General features: G+C 45.2%; 1 protein-coding gene across 2 annotated transcripts in view; it reads right to left on the bottom strand.

Moving 5' to 3' along the window:
* The window catches only part of LOC119441855 (activating signal cointegrator 1 complex subunit 2), a 70,998-nt gene that overhangs the window by 45,230 nt on the left and 10,511 nt on the right, over positions 1–15,257 (bottom strand). For both annotated transcript variants that reach the window (XR_007465617.1, XM_037706490.2), the window contains exons 2-5: positions 14,504–14,584; positions 13,430–13,632; positions 6,217–6,288; positions 683–797 (exon numbers count right to left, since the gene is read on the bottom strand). Coding sequence is in view for 1 of the 2 variants with exons in the window: in XM_037706490.2 (XP_037562418.1) it covers positions 683–797; positions 6,217–6,288; positions 13,430–13,632; positions 14,504–14,584 (471 nt within the window). In the remaining variant the exon portion in view is untranslated. The remainder of the gene's footprint in view (positions 1–682; positions 798–6,216; positions 6,289–13,429; positions 13,633–14,503; positions 14,585–15,257) is intronic.

Genomic DNA, 15,257 nt, shown 5'->3' with positions numbered 1-15,257 from the left:
TGGGAAATTAGTTTAGTGCATATTTTTATCAGTGCTTTTACTCCTTTATTTATTTATTTTTTCTGTTTGAAGTGAAAACTGCGAAACTAAGGTACTAAATGTTTGAAGACTGCATTTGCTATTTTACTACATTTATTTTTCCAAACACTGCTTTCTCCATTACTTTGTTGACGCGTGCCTTCCTTAGATTTTAAGCAAATCTTGACCCTGACCACAAATAAAAGAGTTTTCGCTGCACTAAAACAGCCCAAATATGTGGATATACTTTGAAATCTGTAACATCACACTGATGTAGGGGCACTGGAATTTCAGCGTGAAATTGAAAAAGTGGACATTTGCCCTTGTGTTTCTGTTCCAGTAATCAAATCCTTACCACAAGATTAATGAAAATGGAGTTTCGAAATAGTACTGTCGCACCCTCCTCCAGCCGGTTGAGCAGGCCTCCAGGTTAGCCACCATAAGAGGATGAAGAAAATGATAATGCACAGTTTGTGGTATGAGCACGAGCACGACATGGCTGGCAGATTCGTTCCGGAGAACAAACGAGTTAGACATCTTGTCCTGGTGTGCTGTTCCTGCAATACCTTATCATTCTAAACTAATTTACTGTTTCTGTTTAGTGTCCTCTTAAAGCAAACAAGTGTGAAGCATTAAGTCTTCTGCATCAGCTGGCAGCGCTCACCTTGGACTCTTTATTTGTGGAAAGACGAAGGTAGGTTCGGAAAACCAACTTATGCACTCGTTCGTCAGCCTCCTGCATCTCCTTGGTGATGGTGTAACGGTGCAGTCCTGTGTACCTGGGTTACAAAAAAAGAGGTTCAACTTAGTGACTGCAGCAAACTGAGTATTAAGATAACTCTCTCTCGCTGTACATTGCCATATTGTGGACTCTGCAACATGCGAGCATTGTGGGTTCAGACTCCGTTACAGATGCACATCTTTTATTTTCTTTCATTTCATATGCCAATAAATGACCTTCTGCAAATGATGCTGCTTGTGATCCACCAACGCTCTTCACTGTTTTGATGTCTTGCTGCCAGTGCATACATTGCAGTCACAGTCTTCCCAACAGCCGGTCAAAACATAGTCAAAATAATTTCCGCTGAGCACAATCACCTCGCTTCTGAAGTTTGAGAGCATTATACAACCTTCTTGAGGTTGCGTGCATGCGTGTGTACAAATTCTTTTACTTAGGAATCAAAGATGACCTCACTGGCATGTGGGAACTGGACTTGATGTTTCACGTGGTTTCAAGAATGAAAATTTAAAGGGTCACTAAAGGCAAATATTAAGTCAACGTGGAATGTTAAAATACGATCACAGAAACCTCGAAACGGTTGTTTTGTGCCAAGAAAAGACTTCTTTTATTAGAAAATTGCGTCTGAAGCATCGGCGTACCTCTAACGCCATTCAAATCGCCCACCCTCCCGTGCGAGGAGTGGTGACGTCAAGATCTCATAGTGACGTTGTGCCGCCAGTGAGCAAAACGCCGCCCGCAGATGGCGCTACCGCTTTCTTGCAGGAAAACACAGACGCGCGGCCAGAAACAGAGCCAAGACAGAGCCGACGGCAGTGCGAAAGCGGAAGCTGCCGAACCCCCCAGAGGCTAGGCCTACAGCGTTGCCTTGTTGGTAGTCGGCGACCAAAGTTGAAGTTTGGCGCCAGGTCAACAAAAGACTTCCTAGTGGCTGTATTCGGACAGCGCCTGAAGAGCAGAGGAACCACGTCGCCAACAAAAGTGAGAGCACAGATGGCACGTGCAACACTTGAATGACAGCAACTTGGTTCGCGGTTGCGCATTTTCAACATCGAACATACACGCAGATCAGTCAAAAAAATCGAACAAGGCACCGCGCTGTGCACAGAATTTCAGTCACAGTTCTACATTTATTCTGTGGAGTTGGTGGTGGTGCCGGGGGGAAGTTGGAATAACTGAGCAGGTCAGAAAAAATTAAGGTTTCTCAAACATTTGGCGGCAACTTACTTCCCTCTAAACCATTCTTTTCTGCATTTACTTGCTTGCTTCATACAAAGACCGCAAGTCCTCAGACTTCAACCTTTTAATGTTTATAAATTTAAACGGATGCAAACTGATGCAAGCATCCCAGACACATGCTTCACTTCTCGGATACACATGGCTGCATGGTCTAAATGTGTTGCAGCTGTGCAGCCTTTGAAAAATGTTGTTTTGGTTATAGTGTAGTATTGTTTACAGTGTAGATATCCACATATCCGGCAACTTATGTCACAAGCAGTCTCCACTGTACATAACACCTGCCCTGACTTGTGCATACAAACCTACAAGTCATAACAGACTGCATGTAGGGTGGGTTAAATACAGAAGGAAAGCTGTTTTACTTACCCTAGTGCATTTTTTGACCAAGAACCACTCAACCGAGATTGAAATGTTTAATTCCAAACTGGCAGCTTCTCCCCTCCCCCTGATTCAGGTACGGTTTGGTACCAGACACATTTCAAAAATATTGGTTCGAGTAGAGTTCGGACCAAAATTTTGATTCAAATACAATTTCTAGTCTGGGTTTAGTTCAACACCTTCTTTTTACACAGTCACTAACCGATAATTCGGACTTAATGGGGACCACCAAAACATCCGAATAATCGGGAGTCCGAAATACCGGATTTGCCAAAAAATAAGTGACTTTATTTCACAAGCGGCTAAAAAAGGTGTGCCATATTCTTGGATCGTCACATTCAGAGATATCGTCAATTTCGCGTAACTATAGCACAAGACACATTGGTGTCAAGGAACGACGGCATTCTTGGCACAGTGCCAAGCACACCATCTTTAACGTGACTAGCGCAAGACGCGACGTCATCTGTGAGCGACGTCATTCTTGGCACAGTGTCAAGCACACTATCTTATCACAGTGCAGAACGCTGCTGCCCATCAGTGGTAGTCACGCGAAATATCGTGAAAATGAAACTATCTTTCAAAACTGACCATTCATGAATACAGCCCAAGTTCGTCAATGCATGTTTCTGTGCGCACATATGCTCGTAATTTTCTAGCAATGCCTTTTATGCTATTTATTTTTGCACTTCGCGAGTGGTCAGAGCAACTCTCTGCATGAATTAACTACAGGATCAGCCAGCCATGAAGAGTGAATGATAAGAGTGGCATAGAACTGAACAGAAGGCGTTGCTACATAATCTCGGCCTGTATCTCGACCACTGCCATGCTGCCTTTACAGATAGACAAAAGTACTGCCAACGCTTGTACTGAATTCTCACAGATGATTACTAGATCAACTAGGCTTGATCGATAGAATTATCACACGATGCCCTTTAAGGTGTCCAAAATTTCAGTTGTCCTTATTCATTAAGTCTATGGGGCTAGTGGCAGTGATGCGGGGCTGTCCAAATAGTCAAGCATGTCCGAATAATTGGTAGTTTACTGTAGTAAAGTAGTCAATGCCGCAACACTGGTACATTTAAGCATTGCGCCTGTACATTAGTCTGTTTGCAATATTAACCTGAGCCAGGGCAATATTCTAAAGCCGGGATTCTCAAGCATGTTCATTCCAGGGAACCCTGCTAAGCTCCATGAAGTGATAAGATGCGCTTTTCACTACTGCGCGCACATCCCGATTATTTTTTTGCGAGTTAGTCGCCAGCAAATCTTCTGTCCATCACGATGCAGCCTGTGCTCTTCATCTTCGATAGCTTTGCACCGAGTCAAAATGAAACTACTACTTCCCGCTACTGCTGCGCACGAAACCGCAACCGCTATTGACGGGATCATGGATGGCGACCTTGCGGTTCTGAAGGCAGGCGGCCGACAAACACACCAAGTCAAAACAAAACTAATGTTTGCCGCAACCGCTGCGGACAAAACTGTGGTGGCTATTGACGTGATCATGGATGGCGACTACGCACTTATGAAGGCAACCGGCAAGCCGCCAACGCAGTCTTACGCACGGCAGTAAAAGGAGAGTAAAGGCTTTAAGTGCACAATTATTAGGCATGAAGCGTTCCGACTTATCACATACAATTTAAGCTGATGACCATGGTGATGTGGACTGCGCAGCTTAGTTTCGGTTGAACGCTAGCACCGTTTTTGCTCTCTTGCGTCGGATATTTGCAGTGCTCTGTGCATTTAATAACAGCGAAGCTGTTCAAGCCAGCCGTAATTTGTGGTTCGTATCAAGAAACTATCAAGAAATAATAGAAAATAAACTTTCTTGCAGAAGCGAGATTCGAGCCCGCGTAGCCACGGGCCCAAGGCGAGCGTCGTAACCACTAGGCTATACAGCCACGCTTGCAGAACATGCATTTATGCAAACCATATGATTGCGTTCGAGCATCGTCTTCTTCCACAGCCGGCGCATTCGCACGCTCGTGCTCTGCGAAGTGAAGAAGAGGTTTTGCGCACTATGCTCAGGAGAGAGATAAAGAAAATGAGAGCGAGAGAGAGAGAGAGAGACGCATTCACGGAATGGGTCTGCTGGAACGCGTTGTCGGCATTGCAACACGGTGGAATGCGGTGTCCGCATTGCAACGCCGTGTCGGTGTTGCAAGCTGCACTATGCAACGCGCAGCGGCTGCCGTAAGTCCGAGACGTGCAAGGTTAAGCTTTTTTTTTATTTTAATCCTCTGACGCAACGTCAGCGTGCATGCTACCGGCACCTACTCTGTCTACAAACCGTAGATATGTGCATGGTGGTAAGTTACGGCCTCCGAGGTTCAAGTGCAAGAGCTTAGGCGCTATGCCAGCTTTCGCAGGCTGGGTGGCTACAAGCTGCTGGCGGATTCACTGCGCAGTTCGTGCAGTGATGTGCACTGCACGCACTGTTACGCACTGTGATGTGCTTATTGACACACGGGCATCGGTAATGGGGGTCTTTGGATCGAGTGCACCTCGTTTTCGCTTTCTTAGCCACTTTTCCCTGGTTGCGCAACAAGGGAAGATTTATCAGTGGCTCGCGGAACCGACTTTGAGAACCTATGTTCTAAAGTAATCATTTTCAGGGATACGTTCCCTTGCATGACATTTCACAGACTCAGTGCCAGATGTGCCGGCATCTGTGGGTAACAGAGTTCCAGGCCTTGTGCCAAGCACACTATCTTCACAGAGTGCCAGGAACGCTGGCACTCGTACTCTAATGTGTTCGGTGCCGAGTCAAGTGATATCATGCGAAGTGGTTGTATGCCCAAAAGTGACTGCTCAAGAATACTGCTCCAGGTGTGATGCTGAAACTCCATTCTACTTTTCAGGAGCACGATAAACTGAAGTTTGAGAAAAAACTGATTTGTGTGTGTGGGGGCTTATTCGCATATGTTTAACTCCCTACCAGGTTACACCAGATCTCTTTTTTTCTGAAGGAACTACTGCACTCAATATTCTATGCAATAAGTAAACAAAAAGCAGAATGAATGCACTTTTAACGCATAAGGGTTTATTAGCGAGATGCATGTCATAAAAAAAGATATAAATTGCCAAAATTAAGATTGTGGGATAAAATTGAACAAAGTTTGTAAAGACACACTTGTATCTACTGAGAAAAAAATGTTACGAAAATTATGAGATATACAAAATGTATTGCTGTCTAAGAGGCACTATCTCCGAAAAAATCAAAATTTTCCATCGAACAGGTATTCTGCTACAAAAATTTAACTGCAAGCACTACAGTTAAGTGCGCCGGGCTGCAGCCACTGATGTTCCGGACTGGTTTGCGCCGTCGTCGCTTTCAGTCTCAAAGTCCGACGAAAAGTTGGCGTCCTCCAACTCGATGCACCGATAAGATCAGCCGTACAGGCAGCAAAATTGTAAGATCTGCCATCTCCCGAAGCATGCGCGCCACTTCCGGAGCCAGACGTTCTTGCGTTCTGCCGTGACGATCGCGAAACTTCAGAGCACGTTTAAAAATCACTACAAACTGCTGCAATTTTATTTTAAGATTCCCTTGTTCAAGCTTTCAGTGGTTTGAGTTGTTGGTTTAATGCTGCACTGCTAGCTAGCAAAGCTAGCCTCCAAGCTAGCTCAGATGGTAGAGTGGTTGCTCCAAAAAAGTATAGGTATACGAAGCTTCAATTCCCAGACCAGTACAAATTTATCTTCAACTGGAAAGCTTGCTTTTCAAAGACCCCAAAATGCATACCCTTGTAGCATTCTACTACAGTTAGGTGGATGGAAATTTTTCCTCCCAACAAAGCAGACCTAACTTTATGACGCACAACAAATATGAAAAGACCTACCTTGGTGCAAGCCTCAGGTACGACTCAAGCAGCTGGTGGAAACCATCATCGTACATGGCATGAGACCAGAACCTGCAGGCACAGCATATTATGCACAAATTCAATACATGCTAACCAACACTCTGCTATGAGGACGGAAAGTTGAGTGAAAGATACTTGCTGCGAGAAAAAATAAACACAAATCAGAAAAACAAATAACATGGACAAAACACCATTTGTGCCGTCACTTACACTCCTTACAGTTCATTTGTCTTTATAGTGGTAAATATGTCCTTTAGTAAACAACAACTAGGCCAAGAACAAATTTTTTTAAAGTTTAGTGAGTTTGCACCACTTCTTACTGAACTTGACAGTATCAGAACGTGGACAGGATGAGTACTGAATTAGAACCGAGATTTGTTACAGTTGAAATAAAAATTTATACCACATATAAAAAAAAAAATGCTTCAGCAGTGGTATCAGGGTGGTTAAAAAATACTATTTGTCCAGCGAGGTCACACTGCCATACCTGCAAGCCTGTGAACTGTAATATTCATAAAAATCCTGTGGACATACCATATATACTCGTGTAATGGCTGCACCCGTGTAAAAGCCGCACTCAGAACTTAGTAAAAAAAATAAAAAAAATATATATTTAAAAAATTACCCCTGTATATTCTGCACCCTTCATTTTTGAGAACGTTGGCAGTGTCATAAGTTGTGTGTTGCGAGAATTTCGAAGCTTTTTTTTTTTTAATCGGTGGCAAAACAAAGCAGCCATGCCGAGTTTTCGGTGCCTCCAGGTAGCAAAAGCACAGCCTCCGAGATTTAGCGGCTGCCTACTGTGCTGGAATGTATATCCCTGTGGCTGAAAGCACGCTCCCGTATGACGCGCCAATTCATTGTGCCTGACACATGTATGGGACCAGGTGTCGCTGACGTCATGCTGATTCTACTTAATCTGCTGTGGAAATAAAGACAGGGCTTCTTTCACTTGCCTGCGGGTTGGACTACAGTTGTCTCCGGTCTTTTGCCGATCCCGCACTGATAGCGGCGGGCACCGCTACGACATGGTGTCAGAAGTGGTGCGATCCACCCACTTTTAAAAGTGATTAGAAAAAGCGATCAAGACGTCGTCATAAAAGGAGGCTGCAATGGCCACTGCATCGCCGCCGGGCCTTCAGCAGCCGCCACCGCTGGACTTCGACACTACCTCAGAGTGGCCGGCGTGGATACTGCACTTCGACGACTATCGCTATGCGTCGGGCCTGAATGAGCGCTCGGAAGAGGCACAAGTACGCACTCTGCTTTATACCATGGGCTGACAAGCAAGGGACATCTTCGCCACCTTCAATCTTTCTGCAGGAGATTCGAAGAAATTTGAGCTGGTCAAAAAGAAATTCGACGATTACTTCATCAAGGAGAGCAACGTTGTCTACGAGAGTGCTTGCTTTCACAAGCGGCACCAGATGCCTGGCGAGTCAATTGACCAGTTTATGACTGCTCTACACGTCTTGGTGGACAAATGCGACTTTGGAGAATTCAAGCAGCGCCTCATCAGGGACCAGTTCGTCGTGGGCCTGCAGGATGAAAAACTTTCCTAGTCGTTCCAAACGGATCCCAAGCTGTCTCTCGCAACAGCTCTGGCGAGGGCCCGCCTAAAAGAGACCGTTCCAGCAGCAGCAAGAAGAACTTCAAACTCCAATGAAGTCCACAAATACACACCGTGCAAGCCATGTGAGGACGTCAATGTTGATGCAGTGGGCTACCGCAGGAAACCGCAACGCAGCAAGGAAATCCGGTCGACATCAGCTCGTTCCGAGGGACCGTGCATCTTCTGCGGAGGCAACTCGCACCCAAGGACAGCCTGTCCAGCGAGGTACCAGAGGTGCTTCAACTGCGGCTTAAAGGGACACTTTGGCAACGTGTGCCTCAAAGGGACTTCTCCAGACTACCAGCGAAAGGTACGAGTGTCGTCTGTACAAAAGGACACTGGGGAGGTTTTTCTGGACGCGGTCGAGGCACCTCGCGCCAAGGCATGTTACGTTCAGGTATTGCTCAACTCCGTGCCTGTTTTCGCAAAGGTCGAATCAGGCACAGAAGTGTCTGTAATTCCAGCATCGTTTCCGGGACTCCCCACGAGTTTGGAAAAGGCCGACGAGGTCTTGACTGGCGCTAGCGGTGACCGCTTAAATGTTCTGGGCAAGTTTCAGGCCGATATACAGGGTGTTTCAGCGAACACTTTCAAAAATTCTTAAAGATTGCCTGTGGCAGATAGCACAATTTAGTTCATGAGCTGGTCTACTCGAAGAGGAGGACATTACTTGCACAAGAAATAGAAATGCATAATCAAATAATAATTAACAAAAATCACTAATTAAGTTTTTAACTTATTACCTGATGGCCTATACTGCAATTTACAAATTATAGCCGTGGAGTTTGCCAGGCGGATCGACTAGGAATGAATTCTTGGGATGACAGCAGTTTCGCGATATTATTTCCCAAACTTTGCGGAGAAATACATTGGCGTTCCAGTTAGTTTCTTAACAAAACGTCGCTTTATGTTTTGAAGTGCAAAATTAACTGGAACGCCAATGCATTTTTCCGCAAAATTCGGGAATTAGTATCTCGAAACTGGTGTCATCCTGAGAATAAATTCCAAGTGGATCCGCCTTGCGAACCCCACGGCTACAATTTGTAAATCGAAATGTTGGCCATCAGGTAATTAATTAAAAACTTAATTAGTGAATTTTTGTTAATTAGTCGATTAAGCATTTCAATTTTTTGTGCAAGTAATGTCCGCGTCTTCGAGTAGACCAGCTCATTAACTAGAATTGGGCTATCTGCCACAGCCAACCTTAAATAAATTTTGAAAGTGTTCGCTGAAACACCCTGTATATTGGAGGGGACAAACTTCTCGCCAAACGTGTTATGTGGTCAGTCCTTTGCGCCATGTACTGCTGGGTTTGCCGGCTCTCGAAGCGTTGGGAGTCATCAAGTTCGTTGACTCTGTGGCTCACAAGGAACCCAACTACGAAGTTTTGTGCCCTCAGGTTTTCAATAACTTAGGCACTATGCCCGGGGAGTATACAATAAGGCTTAAACCAGACGCTGTTCCACTTGCAATAAGCGCACCATGTAGGATTCCTATACCGCTTCAGGAGCCTGTAAAACGAGAACTTGATAAGATGGAACAAATGGGCATCATTCGTAAAGTCGAAGAGCCAACAGAGTGGCGTGCTGGCATTGCGCCTGTACAAAAACACTTGGGAAACGTAAGGGTCTGTGTAGACCTCACGCAATTAAACAAGTTTGTCTTAAGAGAAAGATACACATTGCCTACTGTCGACCAAGCACTGGGCTCTCTTGCCGGTGCAAAATGGTTTTCAGAATAGGACACCAATTCCGGCTTCCATCAGGTGTCGACTCAGCAAGGCCTCAGAAGAGCTGACCACGTTCATTACGCCGTTTGGGCGGTACTGTTTCACTAGGTTGCCGTTCGGGATTACATCAGCTCCAGAGTATTTTCAAAGAAGAATGTCTGAAATCTTGACAGGCCTTCCTGGCGTCGTTAACCTGATGGACGATATTCTCATATTTGGCGACAGCAAAGCACAACATGACTCTAGGCTATTGAACGTCTTAGCTAAGCTGGCCCAGTCTAATGTTACCTTAAACAAAGCAAAGTGTGTGTTCGGTGTTCGAAGCATAAGCTTTCTGGGCCACTTACTCAGCAAGGAAGGCGTATAGCCAGACCCGGCCAACTCAGAGCCATTAAAGAGCTGAAAGCACCCTCTGATATATCGCAATTACGCAGTGTTCTGGGCATGGCCAACCACTTAGGCCGTTTTTTGCCGAACTTGGCGCAAACCACTGCCCCGCTACAGGAGCTTTTGCAGAAAGAGACCGACTGGGCTTGGGGTCCTGCTCAGAACACAGCTTTTGAAAGCTTGAAATCTCTTATCTGCTCAGCAAAGTGCATGGCTATGTACAATCCACGCCTTCCCACGATTCTTTCGGCGGACGCCTCGTCTTATGGTCTCGGTGCTGTCCTTTTCCAGAAACAAGGCAATGGCGAGCGCCGGCCAATAGTGTTTGCTTCAAGGTGACTGACCAAAACTGAGCAGCGCTATGCGCAAGTGGACAAGGAGGCACTAGCTTTAACATGGGCTGCCGAAAGATTCGATGAACACGTAAGAGGTATTGAGGTGATGCTTGAAACAGACAACAAACCTCTTGTTTCGTTGCTTGGTAAAATGCCTATTGATGTGTTGCGCCAAGGATTCAGCACTTCAGAATGCGACTGATGCGGTATCACTTTCATATTGTGTACGTTCCCGGTAAAAGCTTGATAACGGCGGATGCTCTTTTACGAGCGCCGACGAAAGCAGATAAACTCGCCGGCGAACTGATCGCCTCGGAAGTGTCGTCTTTCGCCAAAACATGTGCAAGGGCTTCAAACGGGTGACAATTTTGTTAACAGAATATGTGATGTGCAAAAGACAGACGTCGTTTGTCAAGCCTTGGTTAAGTTGTGTCGCCAAGACTGGCCGAAAAAAACCAAAGCTTCCTTGCTACTTAGTTCCGTACTGGCAGGAACGAGCACTAATTGCCGAATGCAATGGCATGCTGCTAAAGGGGACCAGATTGGTGGTACCTCGGTGCCCAAGAACGGAAGTACTAAAACAAATACATGATGGACATCAGGGCATCTTGAGGACTGGAGCTTTGGCAAAAGAATTGGTCTGGTGGCCAGGCCTCGGCGAACAACTTGCGCGGCAAGTGAAAGAATGTGTTACTTGTGCGCACTTTGTCACCCAGAACTCGGACCCATTGATTTCAACCCCAACGCCAAGTTTCACGTGGGAACGAGTTGGGGTCAACTTGTGCTTTATTAACAACTGTCATTTTCTTGTCTTGGTCGAATACCTGTCACGGTATCCGAAAGTAGCCCTCCTTTTCTCAACAAAAACTGGTGCAGTGATAGAAAGACTAAAAAGCATTTTTGCACACCATGGCATCCTGGAGACCGTAGTGTTAGACAATGGACCACAATTTTCTTGTACAGAGTTTGATAGGTTTGCACACGATTATGGCTTTGGTCACGTCACTACTAGCCCTAGGTACCCTCAGGGAAGTAGAACGTATGGTGCTAACAATTAACCGCCTGATCCTTAAATCTAAGGATCCGTACTTGGTTCTGCTTGCCTACAGGGCAACCTCAGGCATTCTTGGCTCTAGTCCGGCTGAAATCCTCATGGGCCAGCGTCTTAGGACAAGAGTTCCAATGGCGCCGCAGCTGCGTGGTCCAGCGCAGCCACCGCTGCTTAATCTTGGGGGCCAAAGACAATGCCAACAAGAAGCCACAAGCACGGTACTACAACAGGCGCCACAGAAGCCAGGAATTGAATAAACTAAGAGCTGGTGATTCCGTTTGGGTAACGGACATGAAGATTAGAGCAACGGTGCTAGCCACAGCCGCTACACCGCCATCTTACATAATACGCACCCAGGAGGGGAGTACGCTGCGGCGTAACCGACGAATGCTCAATCACTTGCCAGAACAGAGGAAGGCAGAAGGCAGCTACGAGTTTCCAAATGAAAGTGATTCAGCCGAATTCGTTTCTACAAACAGGGAGTCAGCTGCAACGTTAACAGCTTCATTGCCTTGAGCTTCAGTGACCGTGACCAAGTCTGGCAGAGTGGTTAAGCGACCAGTTACGGGATTGATGAATAAGGTTTTGTTCGTGGTGGAATACCACTAAGGGTTCATGCTTTTTGTTCATGTGCGGGTGTTCTAAATGCTTGGGCAAAAACCACTCTTTCATATTGCAAAATGGGGGATGTGCTGGAATGTATTTCGCTGCGGCTGAAAGCACGCTCCCGCATGATGCGCCGATTCAGTGTGCCTGACGCATGTGTGGAACCAGGTGTCGCTGACGCTACGCTGGTTCTACTTAAACTGCTGTGGAAATAAAGACGGGGCTTCTTTCGCTTGCCTGCGGGTTGGACTGCAGTCGTCTCCGGTCTTTCGCCAATCACGCACTGATAGCGGCGGCGCCGCTACGAAACCTCCCGAGACACAGCCGTCGCTGGTCTGTCACCATTTATTCAGCCATCCGAGGACGTGCTACGGGAATAGCCAAGAGTAACCAGAGCCAGTACAAGTGAGTACTGCAGTTGAATAAAAGAAAGTACCACCAAAAAAAATACTTACGGAAAAGAAAAAAAAACTTTCCCCTATCAGAAAATGGGGGTAAGCGAAACTTGTCTTGGGTGCACCTCAACTAACCATGATGCGATGGCTGTGATGGAGAGAACGACGTCACTGATGGTATGCCCGCAGTGAAATGAAATTTCACTGCGGGCATACCATCATTTCAGAGAAGTGAAATTCCACGCTGAAATGATTAGCGGCAACGCAGCCAGCTGTAGAAGCAGACAACGACGACGAACGCGGGAGCAGAAGCACGAGCGCGTGCCAAACCCAAGCACAAGCCCAAACCGAGGGGAGCCAATGAGCCAGCTGCGGAAGAAGACGACGACGCTCGAGCCAATGCTGATGATGATAGTTTTTACATACATGGACACCACCAAAATCTGGGCCATATAACAAGCTTCGCTTGAAAATGTTGTCTTTTTTTCCATGTAATGGCCACACCCCCGATATTCACCCCAAATCGCTAAAAAAAACATGTGGCCATTAAACGAGTATATACGGTAGTCTTGGAAGGGGGAAGAGCGGGATAGCATGCATTTTTCTTAAAACATTGTCCTAAGCCCACACCTTTTGAGGGATACATAGGCAATGTATTAAGAATGATTTAACTTTAGATGGAGCACAAAAGTAGCAGCAAACTTAGAATAGTACAAACTGACAATTTGCATTTAGATCACAGAGACTTTTCTATTGTCGATTTCATCCGCTTCAGTAACTTGTCCGAATAAACTTGCTCGTAGCAGGTAAACCTCTGGTGTCCCTAAATGATCAGACTTCCAAGGTATGGTCAGAGACAGACGGGCGACAAAGCGTGAACACAATCTATTTTCCGTAAAAATTGACAAAACATTTGTACAACTGCAATACAAGCCTGAATTTGTTAACTTAGATAAAAAATTTGGGTGAGCTGGCAGGCACACTTCACTGATGTGGAAAGATAACTAACATCTGCGGACAAACATCGCACAATTTTTTTGCCCCCATCGTTCTTGCACTTCCGTTTAGTGCACTCACCGATTGTGGGGTATCCGCAGCATCTTTGTCAAGTCGTCTTCAATGTATGCCATGCGTTCCAACCATTCGTCGATTGCTGCACTGTGCTTTTCAGCCAGGCCATGCTCTTCATTGGCACAGATGGACATTAGTTCGTCAAAGCTGAAGATTATTCGCGGAGGTCTGTACTTGAGCCAGTAGATTGGTTCCACAAAGCCTTTACTCTGCGGGCGACGCAGCATGTGAAAGAAATTAGAATCTTCCGAATGCAGCACTAGGTCTGGTAAATGTTACCACTTCTATGCAAATTAAGTGCGCGAAACTAACACGCAAATAAAATGTGCACAGTGGGGCTTGATGAGGAAGGAATACTGCAAGTGTTATTTACACATCTTGCCAGCCTAAGTCTAAATTGTTTTCCTAACTTTTACTGTTGTGGCAATACAGCAATCTGAGCTGTTAAAAAGTAGTGTCATGCTTGCACAAGTGTCCCGTCGAAAGGTAGCTCTAAGTAAAGGAGCTTACATGCCCCATACCTTTCCTAGCCAATAATCACATAAAGTCAATCCTCTATATATTGAACACAGATAAAACAAAAGTAAACCTGAAATGTTTCTCACCGATATTAGCATTTAACAAATGTAACTTATAACGAATATAACAAAGGTATGTTCACTTTGGATGCAACCTTGTTATAATGCAGTTCGACTGTACCATCATATGAGATTGTGCATAAAACCATCTATGACTCCACATAATCACGTGGTGTGGGCTTCATAATGGCTTCGTGAGCTGGCCATCAGACACAAAGAATTATTTCATCGCACTGCAAAAATTTTCACCTAGCTCTTACGGGCCCATAACATCCATGTCCAATAAGCCCGTGGGATCGCATATAAAAGCACATACAATTTCATGGGACAATAAGGTATTTGTACAACCAAAGATGTTGGGGTTATGGTGCACACTCTTGCCTGTACATTTACTGCTACTAAATCTATGCAGCCCAGCCTGTTTTAATTTTATGCAGTTCACAGTACATGACCAAGTTGAAATGCTGCAGGGTAGAAACGTGCAATAAGAAGGGAGACTTACCAAAGCTGGAACTTGAATTTGTTGACCTTGCTTATCTACAACGTGCATCACCCTCTGATGCAGAGGTAGCACTGTGGAGGCCTAAAATAAAAATATTATTACAAGGGATATAACCAGTACAAGACCTGCTGCTAGTCTCACAAACAGAGCTTAACCCCGAAATGTCCAAACACCATTCCGCATCAAGGAAAATTATAACGACTTGTTCACCTTTATATCTGGGTATAAATATGTTCATACAAAAACAATGAAATGTGAATTTAGTAAATAATTAATTAGTACAGGAAGTAATTTAAGTAAGTCATCGGTTTTGTCGCCTAACCAAACCTGAAGACTCCTGGGATATGCTAACTACAGGCTTTCTGTCAAGTTTCCCATGCCTAAATTATAATTTTGAGGTACCAAAATGAGCAAATAAGAAATTATATGCTGGGCGCTATGAGGTTAAACATTTACAGTTCTGCAATATATTACAACCACAACCAAGATTCCTCATTTCTAAAGTAAAAACAGGCATTTTTTGTTTTGTGCATGCATGAGGTTAAGTAAAAAATACTTCACGTCACCTCAACATCCTCTACTTCCTCACTGACAAACAAGTGTTTGGTCTTAAAAGTTACTGAAGTATTCACAGAGCACAATTTCATAATATCAAAGTGATCGGTGTTACTCAGGCACTTTGAAGGGTTACATGGTTTGTACCACGATGGAAGAATACTTAGGTGAGCGAACGACGCCGCCAGCCCTGCCACAG

Source organism: Dermacentor silvarum, chromosome 2 (assembly GCF_013339745.2).
Source record: "Dermacentor silvarum isolate Dsil-2018 chromosome 2, BIME_Dsil_1.4, whole genome shotgun sequence".
In the NCBI taxonomy this organism is placed as follows: Eukaryota; Metazoa; Arthropoda; class Arachnida; order Ixodida; family Ixodidae; genus Dermacentor; species Dermacentor silvarum.
This window is presented reverse-complemented; position numbering and strand designations above follow the sequence as displayed.